General features: G+C 46.3%; 6 protein-coding genes across 6 annotated transcripts in view; 3 read left to right on the top strand and 3 right to left on the bottom strand.

Annotated features, from left to right (window-relative positions):
• UA08_05612 (hypothetical protein) overlaps window positions 1–1187 on the top strand; it is a gene marked incomplete at both ends in the record, with an annotated part of 1392 nt that extends 205 nt beyond the window's left edge. Inside the window, one exon of the mRNA XM_020267901.1 lies at window positions 44–1187. Coding sequence (XP_020119183.1) covers window positions 44–1187 — 1144 coding nt within the window. The remainder of the gene's footprint in view (window positions 1–43) is intronic.
• Window positions 1188–3242: 2055 nt separating this feature from the next.
• On the bottom strand, window positions 3243–5112 carry UA08_05611 (Protein sds23; the record flags this gene model as incomplete). Its single annotated transcript, XM_020267900.1, has 5 exons — window positions 3243–3720; window positions 3779–3957; window positions 4016–4133; window positions 4187–4653; window positions 4750–5112. The coding sequence occupies 5 exons, from the start codon at window positions 5110–5112 to the stop codon at window positions 3243–3245; spliced, it is 1605 nt and encodes a 534-aa protein (XP_020119182.1).
• Window positions 5113–5495: 383 nt separating this feature from the next.
• UA08_05610 (hypothetical protein) lies at window positions 5496–6683 on the bottom strand (the record flags this gene model as incomplete). The annotated part of the gene is made up of 2 exons (XM_020267899.1): window positions 5496–6369; window positions 6466–6683. 2 exons carry the CDS (start codon window positions 6681–6683, stop codon window positions 5496–5498), a joined length of 1092 nt encoding a protein of 363 aa, XP_020119260.1.
• Window positions 6684–7624: 941 nt separating this feature from the next.
• UA08_05609 (hypothetical protein) lies at window positions 7625–8754 on the top strand (the record flags this gene model as incomplete). Its single annotated transcript, XM_020267898.1, has 2 exons — window positions 7625–7864; window positions 7948–8754. 2 exons carry the CDS (start codon window positions 7625–7627, stop codon window positions 8752–8754), a joined length of 1047 nt encoding a protein of 348 aa, XP_020119257.1.
• A 683-nt stretch (window positions 8755–9437) lies between these two features.
• On the bottom strand, window positions 9438–10004 carry UA08_05608 (hypothetical protein; the record flags this gene model as incomplete). Its single annotated transcript, XM_020267897.1, has 2 exons — window positions 9438–9688; window positions 9749–10004. 2 exons carry the CDS (start codon window positions 10002–10004, stop codon window positions 9438–9440), a joined length of 507 nt encoding a protein of 168 aa, XP_020119187.1.
• A 3447-nt stretch (window positions 10005–13451) lies between these two features.
• UA08_05607 (hypothetical protein) lies at window positions 13452–14684 on the top strand (the record flags this gene model as incomplete). The annotated part of the gene is made up of 1 exon (XM_020267896.1): window positions 13452–14684. The coding sequence occupies one exon, from the start codon at window positions 13452–13454 to the stop codon at window positions 14682–14684; it is 1233 nt and encodes a 410-aa protein (XP_020119186.1).
• Window positions 14685–14939: the final 255 nt, after the last annotated feature.

Below are 14939 nucleotides of genomic sequence, written 5' to 3'. Positions count from 1 at the left end.
CCCCCCCCAAGTTTCAACTCCAGTCATACTGATTTGACAACAGTGCATTCGTAGCCGCCTCTCGGCGCAAGGATCGAAGCCTAGATGCCCGACTTGAGTCGGCAAATCGTGCTTCTATGCTCCACAAGAAGCGTACTGGCAAGGCTCTCCATATCACCAAGGAGATTGTCGAAAAAGAAGCCATGTACGAGGAAGTGGATGAACGCTATCAGGAAAAGCGATTAAGGTTGCTCAAAGCCCATACCAGCCAGTTGGAAGCACAGTTCCATCGTCATCTCATGGCTACGATGGCCAAGAATACCCCAGCTCGTATTTCTCCCCATGGCGGTATTCAAAAAATGCGCAACTCTTCTGTGTCCTCAACCCACTCGTATTTCCCCGACATGTCTAGCCAAGCCGCAACTCCAGTCTCGCCTACCACTACTGCCACCACTGCCACCACACCGAGCCCAACAAGCCCCGTGTTCAATTTATACGGCAGGTCGTCTCCATCTGAGTCCTCGTACGTCCAGACCCCGGCTAGCGACTGCTACGTGCAGACGCCTTTGGCTTGTCCTTCATATCTCGATATGAACCAAAGCACAGGGTTGGTGTCCCCTTCAATGAGTCCAAGGACCAACTCGTATCGGCCTGCAAATCAACTACAATCTGTACATTTGAGGACTGCTTCTCTAGCACAACCGAGTCCTACAGTGTCATATCCGCCACCACGACAGCGATTTGTATCATTCCCGGATGCATTCATGTACCAGCATCCACAGTTGGTCGCACCAGCAGTCCAGCAATTAGTTGCTTGTCAGACGAGCTCCCCACCTTCTAGCGAGTTGTCAGCGACACCTTCGCCAGTTGACCCAAGCCAAAGTGTATCATCGGCTTTGCAGGACAATGTTTTGCCTAGTCCAGCCCTCTCAGCGCCCTCGATGACTAGTAATTCGTCTCAAAACAGCAGTGGCGATGGGTTTTCAGCCCAGGGCATTCAGCCTCTGCAGGACCAGACCAGCGGAGTAAATGATTTCAAACAGGCGCTGGTCGGAGTCTCTGAAAATCCAGATCCGGAATACCATGAATTCTTCAATTTTGCCAATAGCGTGGAGGATCTATGGCAGATCCCTATGGGAAATACGCCTTACGATGAATTCATGAATTTGGATAGCCTGGATTTTGAGTTGAACGAACCCGGATTCTAGTCGAGACTCATACACACATAACAAATTATGTCTCTGTCTTATAATGCGGTGAAACGTGACTGGATTTACCACCAGCCAATTGCTCACAGTTGTTTTTTTTTTTTTTTTTTTTTTTTTTTTTTTTCCCTCTCCACTGGTATTGGGTGGCGAGCTCAGCGATTTGAAAGCAAATACCCATGAGGATTATTTTAGCCCGGAACTATTTACCGATGCGAGGCGCTTATGGAGAGATTAATAATTGCTATTTTCTTTAGTTACTTGTTACTGTTCTTATGACTTTACAAGTCCCGGTCTTGTCTATTATGTACATGTCTCTAGTTCTGTTCAGGCGTATGTAAATATGTGTGAGAAAAAATATTCAACTCAATTTGCTCCCAACCTTGTCCTTATACTTTGGTTGTATACAACAGCCAAGCTACTCATTTTATTACCTTGGTGCACGCATAGAGTTATAACCTAGGTAGTCAAGTTAGGTAGACATAGGTACAGAATCATCCGAAAATTCAAAAAGCCTCGCTTTCTACGCGCAAGACCGGCCTTGCCCACGGAACACGATCAAGAAAAATTTTATGTATTGCTGAGAAACAATGGTAGGTTGCGTGACTTTCCATGACTGAATATATTGCTAAGAACAGTGTTTGTTGCGATTTATTGAGCGATCTATTGATTCTACAGAACGAGGGTGAAGGCTATGTCATACATAGTAAGGAAATTACGCAATTATCTTTGAAGAGAGGAAAAAGAGGGGCGAATATCGTCGGCCTATAAAACAACGTGTTTCCGATTTGGGAGAGCTTAGGTATAGGCACACCGGATATAGGTAGATACAAAGGGTCTAGACTTTAGTAATCTTCAATGTCTAGCTACTAGTAAGAGGTACGTAGTAGCACAGCTGTTATCCTTTCGGGGAGGTTGTATCAGAGAGATAGAGAAAGAGAATTGCTTCAAAGCTTTTACCCAAAGCAGCAACAACCCATTCTTGAGGGCAAACCTACCTAGGTTAAGCAGCTACCCAGACCCTCTCGTTTATGTGCATTTTGCCTGCCAAGAAAGCCCAAAGTGGAGTTCAGAGCAAGGATGCATTATGCAGCCCTAACGGATGAGATAATCAGTTAGGATCCACAGTTGGGCGATTTGCGATCGATCGCGGGATCCACTTTCTTTTGTTGCAGTGTGAGTGGAGGAGAAGGGAAGAGCTTATTCTTGGGTGCGCACAGGCCAAGTGTACGTACTCAGTACGTGATGCATAGATACTACTCTGTTGTACAATAGGATTGATTTAAGACGGATATAGAGGGGCAGTTCTTATAGCCAAAATAGCCCACAATGAGTGTGATTAGTATGGATTTAAAAGAACTCCACTGTCCGAAAAAGAAAAAAGAACCAGATTTTGAGAAATAGTCAGGCAGTGAGGGGAATACTTAACCCAACTTTGGCGATTCAAAAAGGTGCATCGTACCAAGGTAAACAACTACGCAAACCTATGCAACAGACTGCCTTACCTATCGAAAAGAAGGGTCGAACCCTACCTGTAAAACTATGCAAGTAAACTTTGTGAGAGATTCCACGGATGTACTCCCATTTACTATTGAACATTCTGTTCTCGTGACAATGTATATAGATATGATGTAAGGTGGGGGAAGCAATCCATCAACGACTTAGATGTCTCCGTTTCATCACGCCTTTCTATCACGCACTATCTATCTAGGTCAAGCCACACCCTTCCGACCTTCCGAATCGGTTTTTAATTGTCGAATGAGAATTTGGGAATACTGAGCCGATGCATGGAATTTTTGTTATGGATTATTGATTGGATAGACCAAGGTTGTCCACTTAGTATCTTCGTATAGTGCATTTACTACCAGTGGTGGTAGTCTTAGTACGGAGTGGACTGAACACTCCATGTTAATCTAACAGGCTTACTTTCTTGTCTGGATCAGAATAGAGGTAAAATTACTATCGATTATATTTATATGCATCGGTGTTGAGATAAATCCCTTCTGTCGTATAATGCGCACCAACCATTCCTATCCGCTAAGAAAAGAAAGAAAGGATTTATTGCATCCCTCGGAAAAGCTCTCGCCCGACATCTCCGCTTTTGCGAATACTCAAGCTCGAGCTACTGCTTCGTCGCCGGTGACTGCGAGCCTCAGCTGGGTCATTCGGACTTAGGCCGCTAGCTCTTGCGTACAGAAACAAGACGTCGGTTAGACTGATGACTCCAACTAGACGACCAGACAGTCGTGCTCCGGGAAGTGCAGCAGCCGGGACCGCCGGCGCGATGGTGGGAGGCAATCCCGATGATGGGCTCTGATAAACCTGAGGTGGGACTGGGTGATGAGGGTGAGTGTAGCTGGGAGGCGGTGTAGGCCCATTACCACCAGAGGCTGGAATCGTAGCAGTATTTGGTTGAACTAGTGGACTCTGAATCGCATGGCTGTCTGTTGAGGGATTGGCAGGAAAATGGGCCGAGGGTGCAGATGGTGTTGCCGGCACAGACGACGATGGCGATTGCGGGTCGGTTATCCATACACTATGTATGCAAAGTCAGTCAGATGAATACAATTAAACCTAAAAAGTGAAACCCCTACCGATGAGACGTAGTGGCCACCATCTTAGCCACAGTATGAGCCAAGGTCGATGTTGGAGTCACATAGAACACTGGGAAAGAGTCTTTGCCCTCGACCAAGCCCCGAGTCGAGAGAATGACTGAAATAAAATGAATGCATGTATTTTGCAAAAGTGGCAGCGATGTTGATTTAGTCAAAAGCTTGTTCAAGTATTAGTACTTATTGAATGAGAAAAAACCCAAACAACATATGACATACCTTAACGTCAACAACAGAAATGTTCCCAACAACGTTTGCTTGGTTGTCTACTACTGCCAGAGAGGAAATTCCTTCGTCATTCATGAGCTGCAAAGCATGATATAGAGGCTTGTCCCCACTGTAATTTGTCAGAATCTTATCTGCGATGCATGTAGATGCGCGACCACTCACTTGATTTGAATCACCTGCTGTGAACCCAGCCGAAGGTCTTTCAGATGTTGCGGGTAGAGCTGATCTATAATGGGAAAACTGCTACCATTTTCCCAAAGAAACTTGACTAGTCTGGATTGACTGACAATGCCAATTGCTTCACTGCTACCCTCTTTCAGCACGACAATGGAATGCACGCCGCCGCCAAATGTTTCAACTGCTGTCATCAAGTTGGCCGACTGTGGCAATGTCGTGAGGGGTTCTCTGGGAACAAGATCTCTGAGATCCTTCAAAGGTACTTTACTTCCCTCGCGGGCCTTTTGAGCAACCTCTTGGAAAGACGTGAGCTGCGATTCTGTGGGCGTCGCTAATCCAACCACCAACAAAAGGTACGCATTCAAGTCACTATAGCCGAAAGTTCCAACAGGAGATTTATCATTGACTGATTCGCGTACGAGAAGCACCCTGGCATCGCTGTCGATTAGAGTCTATGTAAATGAACGTCAGTCAATCCGCAACCTAATGGCCTCAAGTCAGGAAGAACTCGCATTTGTAGCCTCCTCAATCCCAGTGTCCAATTCGACAAAACGGAGATCAGTCGGCCGGACGAGCTCCCCGATCGATATCTGCCGCCAGTCTCGGCCATTGAAAGCAGGGTCGGCGGGTTTGCGAGCAGGGGGATTGTCGATCAACCCTTGAATCGCAGCTTGAGTCAACGATGGCTGGCGACGATTTCGGGGTGACTGCGGCGTGTTACGAAGGGCCTCGGTGAAGCTTTGTCGGTGGGAGGTATTGGGCGATTGAGTGATGTGGGAAAGACGAATTGAGGGAGTTCGAGTGACAGTCGATGGTCGAGAATCGTTGCTGGTTCGTGGCGAAGAAATATTAGTTGGAGTAGCAGCAGCCTCGGTAGGATCTTGCCCCACGCGAGAAGGCTGATCCGCCATTCTCAGCGCTTTCGCTAAACGGCGACTGATACTTTTGCTGCGATGGACGAGTTTCTTCAGATGCAGTCAACAGCGGAATCTTCAGGATTTTTGAATTGACTGGAAAATGACGACCTGGATGGAGGTTTGGAGGTGAGTGCCTGATGTTGTCACCGCCACCGCCACCAGCGACGACCCGGCAGAGAGCGGGTCGTCCCGCTAGCTTCTCTAGCGTCTGATATACATAAAAGAGCAAAATGCGTAGTTACGTTGTGTGATTATCCTATGCACAATTCGAGGGATAATTTATACATGGCATATTGGATGCAGATCAACTAGGTTATATTTTACGAAAGTCCCTATGCTTTATGCACACATAGCTCGCTGGGTCTGTATGGGATTATCTACACAAATTCAGCGAGCATCCCAGAGAGATCTTTGCCACGCTGTTTCATGACCGGCTTTCTTGCTTTCTTTAGAGCGGCGTCATTCCTTTTTGGCGAGACTGTATCGCCGAAGTTGCGTTTATTCCCTTTGGCGTGAGAATTGTGGCTATCGAGCTTGCGGCACATAGTGATCACGTCACCCTCCTTTAGCCTCTCGCATCTTTGTCCTACCGAGAATTCGAGAAGCGGGGTATTCTTAGGCAAAGAAGATGGGACAAAGTCATCTGAGTGATTGATGTACCATTCTTTGTGACCATCAAAGGCTTTTGAAGGATCACATGGGGAAAACTGGAACATCGCGTGCTTGGGGTCATCCTGAATGACAAACCATCCCTGTGAGTTGGCCAATTTCACGGCGGATCTCTGTGTCATCCCGTCACACATCGCCAATACGCAGTACTCCAGTGATGGAAGTTGGGATAAGTAGCAAAACGACCGCCCTGTGAGGTTTTGTTGCGAATATAATCTTAGAACCCGAAGGTGTTGAAAGGCTCTCGATGTTTCAACAAGCTCGCTCCATGTTCTCAAAATGCGGTCGTTAAGGGCAGCCATGTCTTTATCCTCATTTCTGTGTGTGTATGGGGTATTAATCTCCAGCGAAACGAGGTTGGCCATCTCAGCCAGTTTGACTAGCTCCGGTACCCGTGCAAATTGGGTCCATATGCTCAGTGAAGTGGCCCAGCAACAATTCGAGCTTTGGACCAAACCCATGTATCCAGCCAGAGGAAACGAAGGGGTTCTCATTCCCAATTTGCAGTATTGAGATACTTGTCGAAATTGATCAGGATAAACAGTGCAAAATATTTTCCACATGTGCAAAGTCCGCTTGCCACTGTTCATCGCAATGTTATCATCATTATACCTCTCTGCAAACAAAGATAATAATATCCACGCGGTACGTATAACCAGTATATCGTCCCAGTCTTACCTTCGAGTCAGATACTGCCATAGTTGTTCCGCAATCGGCCAAGGGATATGGCGAAAATGCTCCAATTCCAAATTTCGTTGATCGCTGAGTATTTTCTTTGTCGCTAGGTGTTTCAAGCTCGGAACGCCTAAAGCATCCCGCGCCTCGTAATCCACGTCAAGAAAGGGGGACTCAATTTCCCATGCGATACCCTTGACAAAGCCCGATGCTGTGGCCATCGCTGCTTTCCTTCGGTCTGGAATCTACCAGCCTTTAACCTGACGATACCGGAACATTGACATTTGCCAATATGTTATGCATAGTACAGCCCTCAAAGTGAAGTATTTCTGCAATGTTCGTAAGGACTCGTTGTGAGTCCAGCTAACTGCTCAAGCGGTGCATAGTATTGATGGACGGTTGGAAGTTGTTTCGATTGTTTGTTTTCAAAATCCCCGAAGAAGTCGGTTCGCACACGTGACATGTGATGATATAAATAGAAACAACGCAGGAAATCAAGGACAACACTTGAAATGGTCAGGTATTGATTGATAGCTTAGTACGCTCACGCTCAGTGTTGAGATGCATTGTTGCTATTTGGAATTAGTCTCTAACAAGCTACAGCTAGGTCCATTATGCGCGCGCCAATTCAGACCACAATTTGCCAAAGAAAACGCTGTGGCATACGCAGCACGGATACACATGGTTTTCTTCTGTTAGAGCATGTAAAGAAACCTATAACCTAACTGCTAGCTAGAGACGAGTCCTTTGTTATAACTCTAATCTTCGACTTGAATTATCTATTAATATCTGCGGCGGTTGCTGAAGCTACGGACAAATATAGCTCCTTTGTTCGTGGCCGGCATTGACTGTTCGCGCTGCTAGAAATTACCTATACATAAGACCGCTTCCTCAAATAAAGATTGTTCGACTGCATTAGTTTTGGTAAGGAAACATACCATTTACTCTAGAAAGCATACGAGGACTTCCAATATTTGTGATTCGTTGTATCCCAAAAGTCCATTTCGAAGATATATATACCCTACCCCTTTTGTACACAATTCCTCTCGTATTACATCCTTCAAGTGCCTAAGCTGCAAAGACAAGGCTTCTAACTTAGGTCTCTGACAAATTTTACTTAACTGATATAGCCCGGAAAGCTCGTGACACCGAACGTCTTGATATGGCTCAAAAGTTGCCTCAGTTGACCAATTCGACCACATCAAAGTCGTTGCGAGACCATGAGCGGCAAACAGGAAATAGCACAAGGAACAGCAAGTCGTGGCTTGAGTGGATGCGGTCTTTAACAAGAGGAAATGCGCCGGCAGAGGGTATTGAGAGAACCACGAGCAGAGCAACGAGCATAGCTGGAGTTGGACTTGGAACACGACGAAAGAAGACCAGTGACGAAGGAGTTTTTCATGTAAGCTATTCTTCAACTCTTTTCATTAATACGATCAAATGGTTAAAATTTACTACTAATATCTTGGGGTTGCAATTGAAAAGAAGAAAGAGAGGAGTTTCTCCGTGAAATATGAATCGCAATCAAGCGGAGAGGAAGACAGTGTCCGCCATCTTCAACGTACACAAACTCATCGACATAAGAGGTCCGAGGGTGAAAATAACAGGGCAGCGAACAACTACCATCATCAACAACCACCATTTGATTTTCAGCTTCCTGATTCGTCTCCAGCTTATGAACACGAAGCCGAAAGAGCATTAGCAGATACAAGACAACCCCCAATGAACACAAGCGACATCCACGAGGACAGACAAGATCATAATCACAATAATCATCATGAACATGGACATGAACATGAACAACATCTACACCCCAGCTCCCCATCCTCAAAATTCGACAACAGCTATCACCACCTCAACGACTGCCCATTCTACACCAGCGAAGTCTCCAACCTCAAGATTCGAATCATAGAGCTAGAGTACATCAACGCAACATTAGAAAACAAAGTGCACAAATACCGCGACGAAATCCGTCTTTTCAAGAAGGATATCAAGGGCTACAAAAGCGACGCAAGGCAATTCACACAGCTGCTCAAGGAACGAGAAACCGAGATAGAGGTATTACACAAGAAGATCACACAGCTCCTAAACCAGGACACGCAGCCTTTGTCGCCGCTTTCGACGCTGGGCTCCTCATCCAAAAGGAGTAACGGCAGCAGTAACAGCAGTCGCAAACGGTATAGTGGCAGCACTTCTAGCCCGGCGAAGGATCGTTTCTCTGGAAAGTATTATCGTACGCTGGAGCATATTGATGAGACCCCATCAGAGCATGAAACGCAGTGGTGGATCTGAGGGGATCGTGTCGTCGTGCTCTGATTCGATGGGAAAAGTCGTTTTCTTTGCGGAAGATGTGCTGGCACGAGTATTGTTTATTCTCGTTGTGAAAGTAAATGCACTTGTTAATGGCCCTTGTACCTAGACACCCTTTTTTTTTTTTTTTTTTTTTTTTTTTTTGGTTTGAAGAGAATCTTGACTGTTAAGTAAGCTCCTAGTTTGACCCTGTCAAGTAGGAAGTGGTCGCATTGTCAATCGGGCTTCAGCAAGCATTGTAGGATTCTTGAAGCCTTTTTTTGTCAAAGGTCTGGTGAGGAAAAGGTCTATAAAGATAGAGAATGCCCATCAGGAGTTTCACTTACTAGACCTATGGAGAGATCCTTGATGCCCTTGCCCCCAAGTAGGGCTATGTTGCGAATAATACTTGGAAAGAAAAGAGACAAAAGTATGCAAAAATATGTATATGGCAGTGCATCATTGAAAGCATTGTCAAGTTTTTGATATGTACAGCATATGGTACCCTTGATATGTACATGTGGTACGCTCAATTGAGATAACAATATGTGAATGAATGACTTGAAGCGAAGTTGATTCAGACCGCACTCGGTGCAGACTAAATGGTTGGCCCATGCCTACCTAGGTAGGTGCTATAGTACTATATGTATTACTATATGACTGTAGATGGATGTGATCACACTCATTTAAGCGTCGAAGAGGTCGTAGATCTTGTTGTCGGTGATCTCCCAGCTGATCTCGATGTAGCCGTCGTCGCAAGCCTCGCCACCAGACAAGGCGTTCAGGGCAGGGTAACTGAAGTCCAAGCCAGGGGCACCACTCTCGCTGTAGGTGGTGGCGTCGGGAGAACCCTCAGAGCAGCGTTGGCAACCATCACCGATGAAAAATGGGAGGTCGGAGGTGACACCGTTGACGGTGACAATGACCTGCATACCACCTGTAAAGGCTTATTAGAAGATTCTCTTTTAGCTATACAGGTAATGAAAGATAGACATACAGTAGCCAGTAAGGTCCTCCTTGAGCTGGGTGTCGTTCATGGCGACCAGGTATTCGGAACCAACCTGCTCGAGGGTCCTGGCGGTGTACCAGCCACAGAGGGCATTGCCGTTGTTCAAGGAAGAAACATCGTAGCCACAGATCTCAGACTCCTCGAGGTCATAGTACCAAGTTCCGAAACCAGTGCCGGAGAAGGTAGCTTTGGCAGTGATGCCGAAGAGGGCGGCGGCAGCAGCGACAATGGTTTGAGCCTTCATGGTTGCTAAAACAAAAAGGGATTGAATGAAGTATATATACTTCTTAAGGAATGATAGAATTGAAGGAGTGATTGAGCTTCTGAGTGCTTCCCTTGAGTGGTCGTGGATAGAAAAGAAAAAGTCGTTTAATCCCAGGGGGATGAGGGCCATTTTATATTCCAAGATTTGCCATAATTCTCCATTTTCATGACTTTCAACTTAAAATTCCTGGCCTACGGGTTTTGCTAGTACTTTCCACTAGAGTAGAGTTTGCAATAGTCGTTAAACGCCTAATTCAATGTCACGGTGCCATCTACGCCCAACTTCAATGCTTGCTTCGATCAAGTTGAAGGACTATTTCTTATTGATGACTTTGAATATGCAACCCTCATGACGCAAAGAATCTCCACTGTTGGTTGACCGATACATCTCTCTGGGAGTAGAGCGCTAGCATGAAACTACTGGGCAATTTTCGCTATCAATTCGTTTGTAATTGTTGACATAACTACCTGCGGGCTATAAAAAAGCTTAGCCTTGCAATACGAACCGCAGCTAGGCTCTACTTTGAAGATTATGGAAGAGCAAACCACTTTGTTACTGCTTGATTGTCTTCGTTATACTGTGGGAACAGAGCCCGGCAAAGGATCCTACTACGTTATACATACTCGGCTAGATTTAGCAACCAAAGCAGCGCCGAGTGTGTGTACGTATCCTTTTTTCTTTTCCTTTTTTTTTTTTTTTCATAACATGGCCAACGTTCAGCACGATCGTAAGAAGAAGAAGAAGCAGTTGGTCACAGAACTAAGACTAAAAGGACTCGGGACAGGACGGGTACGTACACTTCGCCCCTTTGCCTGGTGACGCCACCAAAGCTATGTCACTCAAGCTGCACTAATACTTGGGTATATAGTCCAGGCACCACCTTAATTCCATAACCTAAAAGAAACTGTTTACCGTGACTAGGAGCCTAGTAAGAGCTTTAACTTTAGGAGATATCGGTATCCATGGATAGCATAGTCACTAAAAACGAATAGGTAATAGGTTAGAATCAGATCTAAGGAGATCATTAAACATTCTAGACCGTCTAGCAGTACAGGAAGCGTTTCAAGTGCGCCCCTTCCAACGCCAAATGCACCAGAAGCCTTGCGAGTCTTGCACATACTAACCATATAGATATAATTTATGTTATATGATAATATAACGCAATCTCAGGAAGGCCGCAAGGTTGCTTCGTGCTCCGCACGTGGCGTTCTTAGGCAGGGTCCATTTGTTTTAGCCCTAAGCCCAAATGCTACTCTAATAAAGCAGAACGCATGCAAACGAATCAACTTATGCGCATTGCCTTACTGGGAAAACTACCACCTAACTTACTAGTCATTCGACGTGCTGATAAATCAATCTAATAATGCATGTTCCTGCGTCTTTCATGCATGGGTTATTTGTATCCAACGTGCTTGTGCTATAGGCCGATTTGCTCTTCGATTTGTTGAATGTCACGCAGTGTTACAGTTTCGGAATCTATTTTCTTTTTCTGGGGGTTCAAAGCCAACGAACAAAACACGAGTCACCGAACCGACCGTCAGTTAGCAGGTAGATGCATCACGGTACAACTGTAGAAGCAGAAGAGGTTATGTTGGGAGGGGCTAGGAGAGAACGAGAGAACGAGAGCATTCGCTGCAATGAGAATTGCGAACGCCGAAGAGTAACAGTAGGGCTGCGCTAGAATTGATCGGGAACTAGCGTGCGCATAGCCATCTTCTGATTGGTGGATGTATGGAATGCTGACTTCGGACAAGAACGACTTGCCGCCTTTGTAGTCATTGGCTGAGGTTCCGGCAGAATAACTACGCACGTGATCTAAGCCGTTGTCAAGTTCATCCTTCGTAACTACTCCCTAACGAATTTTTTTTAAAAAAAAATATAATAAATAATCAGACAATCCTCCGACATGCCCGGCCCTCGTTGCAACGTGCTCTACAGACTATCCATGGCTGCTGTTCCGGTCTACTTTCAGCCTTTCACACCAACTATCAGGATTATTCTGATGAGATAGATAATCGCACTCTGTGCAGCCAACGAAGCCACCATCTTGAAAATCTTCCAAGCCCCCACCACGCGAGCGGAGCGCCTAAATTATTACATGCATTCATAGTGAGAATTTGGAAATATGCCAATCGAATTGGCACCGCCTTCTTCATTCGGGATAATGCCCGCCGGCGGTAATATTCTACTGATCCTGATGACCTGATTTATCACACGCCGAAACAAACTAGAATGGGGGGTACTAATAGGCAGACCAACACACGTATAATTTTTCTATGTATATTGCCAAGCTCGCGTTGCAAGCAAGGTGCTGAGCTAGGTAGACAGCTCAACACCACCTGCCGGGTTTTTCCAGCGCGGACATGGTCAGGGCTATCTCGTATCTCAGCAAGTCAAGCTGTCTCATCGGATGCTTTACACTTATTGACAAGAGGGCAATGAGCTCTCGTAGCGAGTTTTTTTCAAAGTCAGTTAGCTCGATATGGATATGCTAATCCGGCTGTATGGCATGCCCTTTGCGGGTCTGTCATCCATAAGCACTATCAGTCATCCCCGGTTACTCTTTTTGGAAATCTGGGATCAAGCTCTTCGCCCAGTGCATCGCTATCCAGGTATTCTACGTGTCAGCATGCCTGTTTGTGCGAATTTGGGAAATTTCAAGCGAGGTGCTGAGCCTGTTGCTCTGTCAGGCAGCAACTTACAAACCAGAAATCTGCATGTCTGGACTTTAGGTAACATTGTTACAATTAATCCCTGGTAGGCGAGGTGGTGCATCAAGAGGATTCGGGTCCTGACTATACTATACTGTACTACCTCTCGGCTACGGTTTATTGTCTTCTCAGTTAGACGTGGGCTTGGTCTGTGGCAATGCATTACAGACCCTAGAGTATGAAAGAAATCTATCCATGTCCTTGTCATGTACGTAGGATTTGCATTGGCGTGTTACTCAGTAGCTAGCTACTTCGGTAGAATCTTCATCATTAAGTACTCGAATTTATTTGAACTAAGACTTACGAGATCTGAGCAGCTCTCAATAACTGCCTTCAAGCTTGTAGTAGCAAAAACCCAACCCAAAATATTTTCGACCTTGATACCAATTACTGATCAGCAATATTGGTCATATTTCTATTTCCCTCTTTCTCACACAGCTTGTTTAAGTATATGAAATTCCACAAACTTCCTCTTCTTAACTCAAAGGTGGCGAGATGTATACGTGCATCATCTCCACGTCAGGAGGCAACCGTGCCCTAACTCGCGACCTCCGCTCGATTCTACATCCATGTTCTCGACATTAGCAGAAGACCATGCAAACACTACCAGTCATATAAGGGGTATTCTCAAAATCATTTTAACCTAGTCTCGATCAGAAATATTTGTCTACCAAATCATCTGATTTAAGTATATCTCGCCGATATACAACCCAACATGACGTCCAATACAATGAGCCAACAGACACGAGTGCCCAGGACAATGCAAGCCCTGCACCTCCCCTCCTCTTTCTCAAACGAGACGACCCCCGGCGGCCCCTTATCATTGAAATACGAGACGGACAGACCAGTGCCCAAACCGGGGGCAAACCAGTATCTAATCAAGGTGCAAACGGTGTGCGTGTCGGTCAACGAATGCCTGCAAGGAGCATCAGCAAGCAAAAGCATGCGAGACAGCGGGATGTTTCTGGAGAGGCCAATGGCCGACGGAATCGACAAAGTGCACGGGCTTATCCCCGGCCGCGAGTTCTGCGGCGAGGTCATTTCCACCCCGAAAGAAGACTATGCAAGCTACACGGGTCCCGCGTTCAAAGTCGGACAGGAGGTTATGGGTCTACTAGCCGATGGCGAGGGGAGAGACGGCGCGGCGGCGGATTATGTGCTTGCTACCGAGAACGAGTTGACCTGGAAACCGCAAAATCTTGCCGCCGCAGACGTTGCGACTATACCGCTGGACGCGCTGATCGCGTGGCAGGGACTCTTCGGGTATGCGACGCTGGATCCTGATGATGGGCCCTGCAACAAGCCCGCCGATGGCCCGCTGAGGGTGCTGGTCACAAACGCCGGACAGTCGGAGGTCGGGAAACAGGCCATTCGTCTGTTGAGATGCCAGTCGCTTTTCCCGCATCATGTCCCGAATCTGATGGGCGGAGCAGGAGAGAGGGAGACGTCGATGTGGGTGTGTGCGACGGGATCGCGCGATGAGCATGATTTCCTGCGCAAGGAGCTGGGCGCCGATGTGGTGACGGCCAATGCTGATATAGCGGCTGCTTTTCGGGAGAATGGCTGGGAGCCGGTTGATATTGTGTTTGATTGTGTGGGAGTCGGTGGCGCATTGTTGCGAGAAGCTCATTCTCCCGTCGTGGTGAAGGATCATGGACATGTTCTGACACCAAGTCGTGCGCCGTCGGGGCATCCGGAGAAACCGTCTGAATGGGATGAGAGAACGGAGATTATGAACAGAAATCTTACGAGCGAGGTGATTGACGTGAAGCCGAATATGAAGCAGTTGGCAAAGATTGCGCAGCTGGTTGAAAAGGGGGTGTTGAGACCGGCAGACTCTTACCAGGTGGAGGATCTGCTACATGGACAACAGACTTTGGTTCATGCCCAGAAGGCTGGGGCGCCGAAAGCTGTGCTGCGGACAGATCTGGTCTTGAGTCAGATTTAGTATTATGTTGTGTCTTCTTGCACCTAATCATGTCTTGTGTTTGGACTGTGGATTGTCTGAAATATGTTATTAGAAATAGATTTGAATATGAAGTAAGTAGTCCGACAACAATAGAAAGCAAAATACATATCCATAGAAGAAAATACAAGAAAACAAAATAAAGGAAGGAAGGAAGGAAAGATGATATATCATGGCTGAAATGTAGGCTCTTTTGTTATGTTATGGCTGGCTACCTAGACAAGCACAGGACAACTG

Source organism: Talaromyces atroroseus (assembly GCF_001907595.1).
Source record: "Talaromyces atroroseus strain IBT 11181 chromosome Unknown scaffold_7, whole genome shotgun sequence".
Classification (NCBI taxonomy): domain Eukaryota; kingdom Fungi; phylum Ascomycota; class Eurotiomycetes; order Eurotiales; family Trichocomaceae; genus Talaromyces; species Talaromyces atroroseus.
The sequence above is the reverse complement of the archived record's forward strand: the minus strand, read 5'-3'. Positions and strand labels throughout refer to the sequence as shown.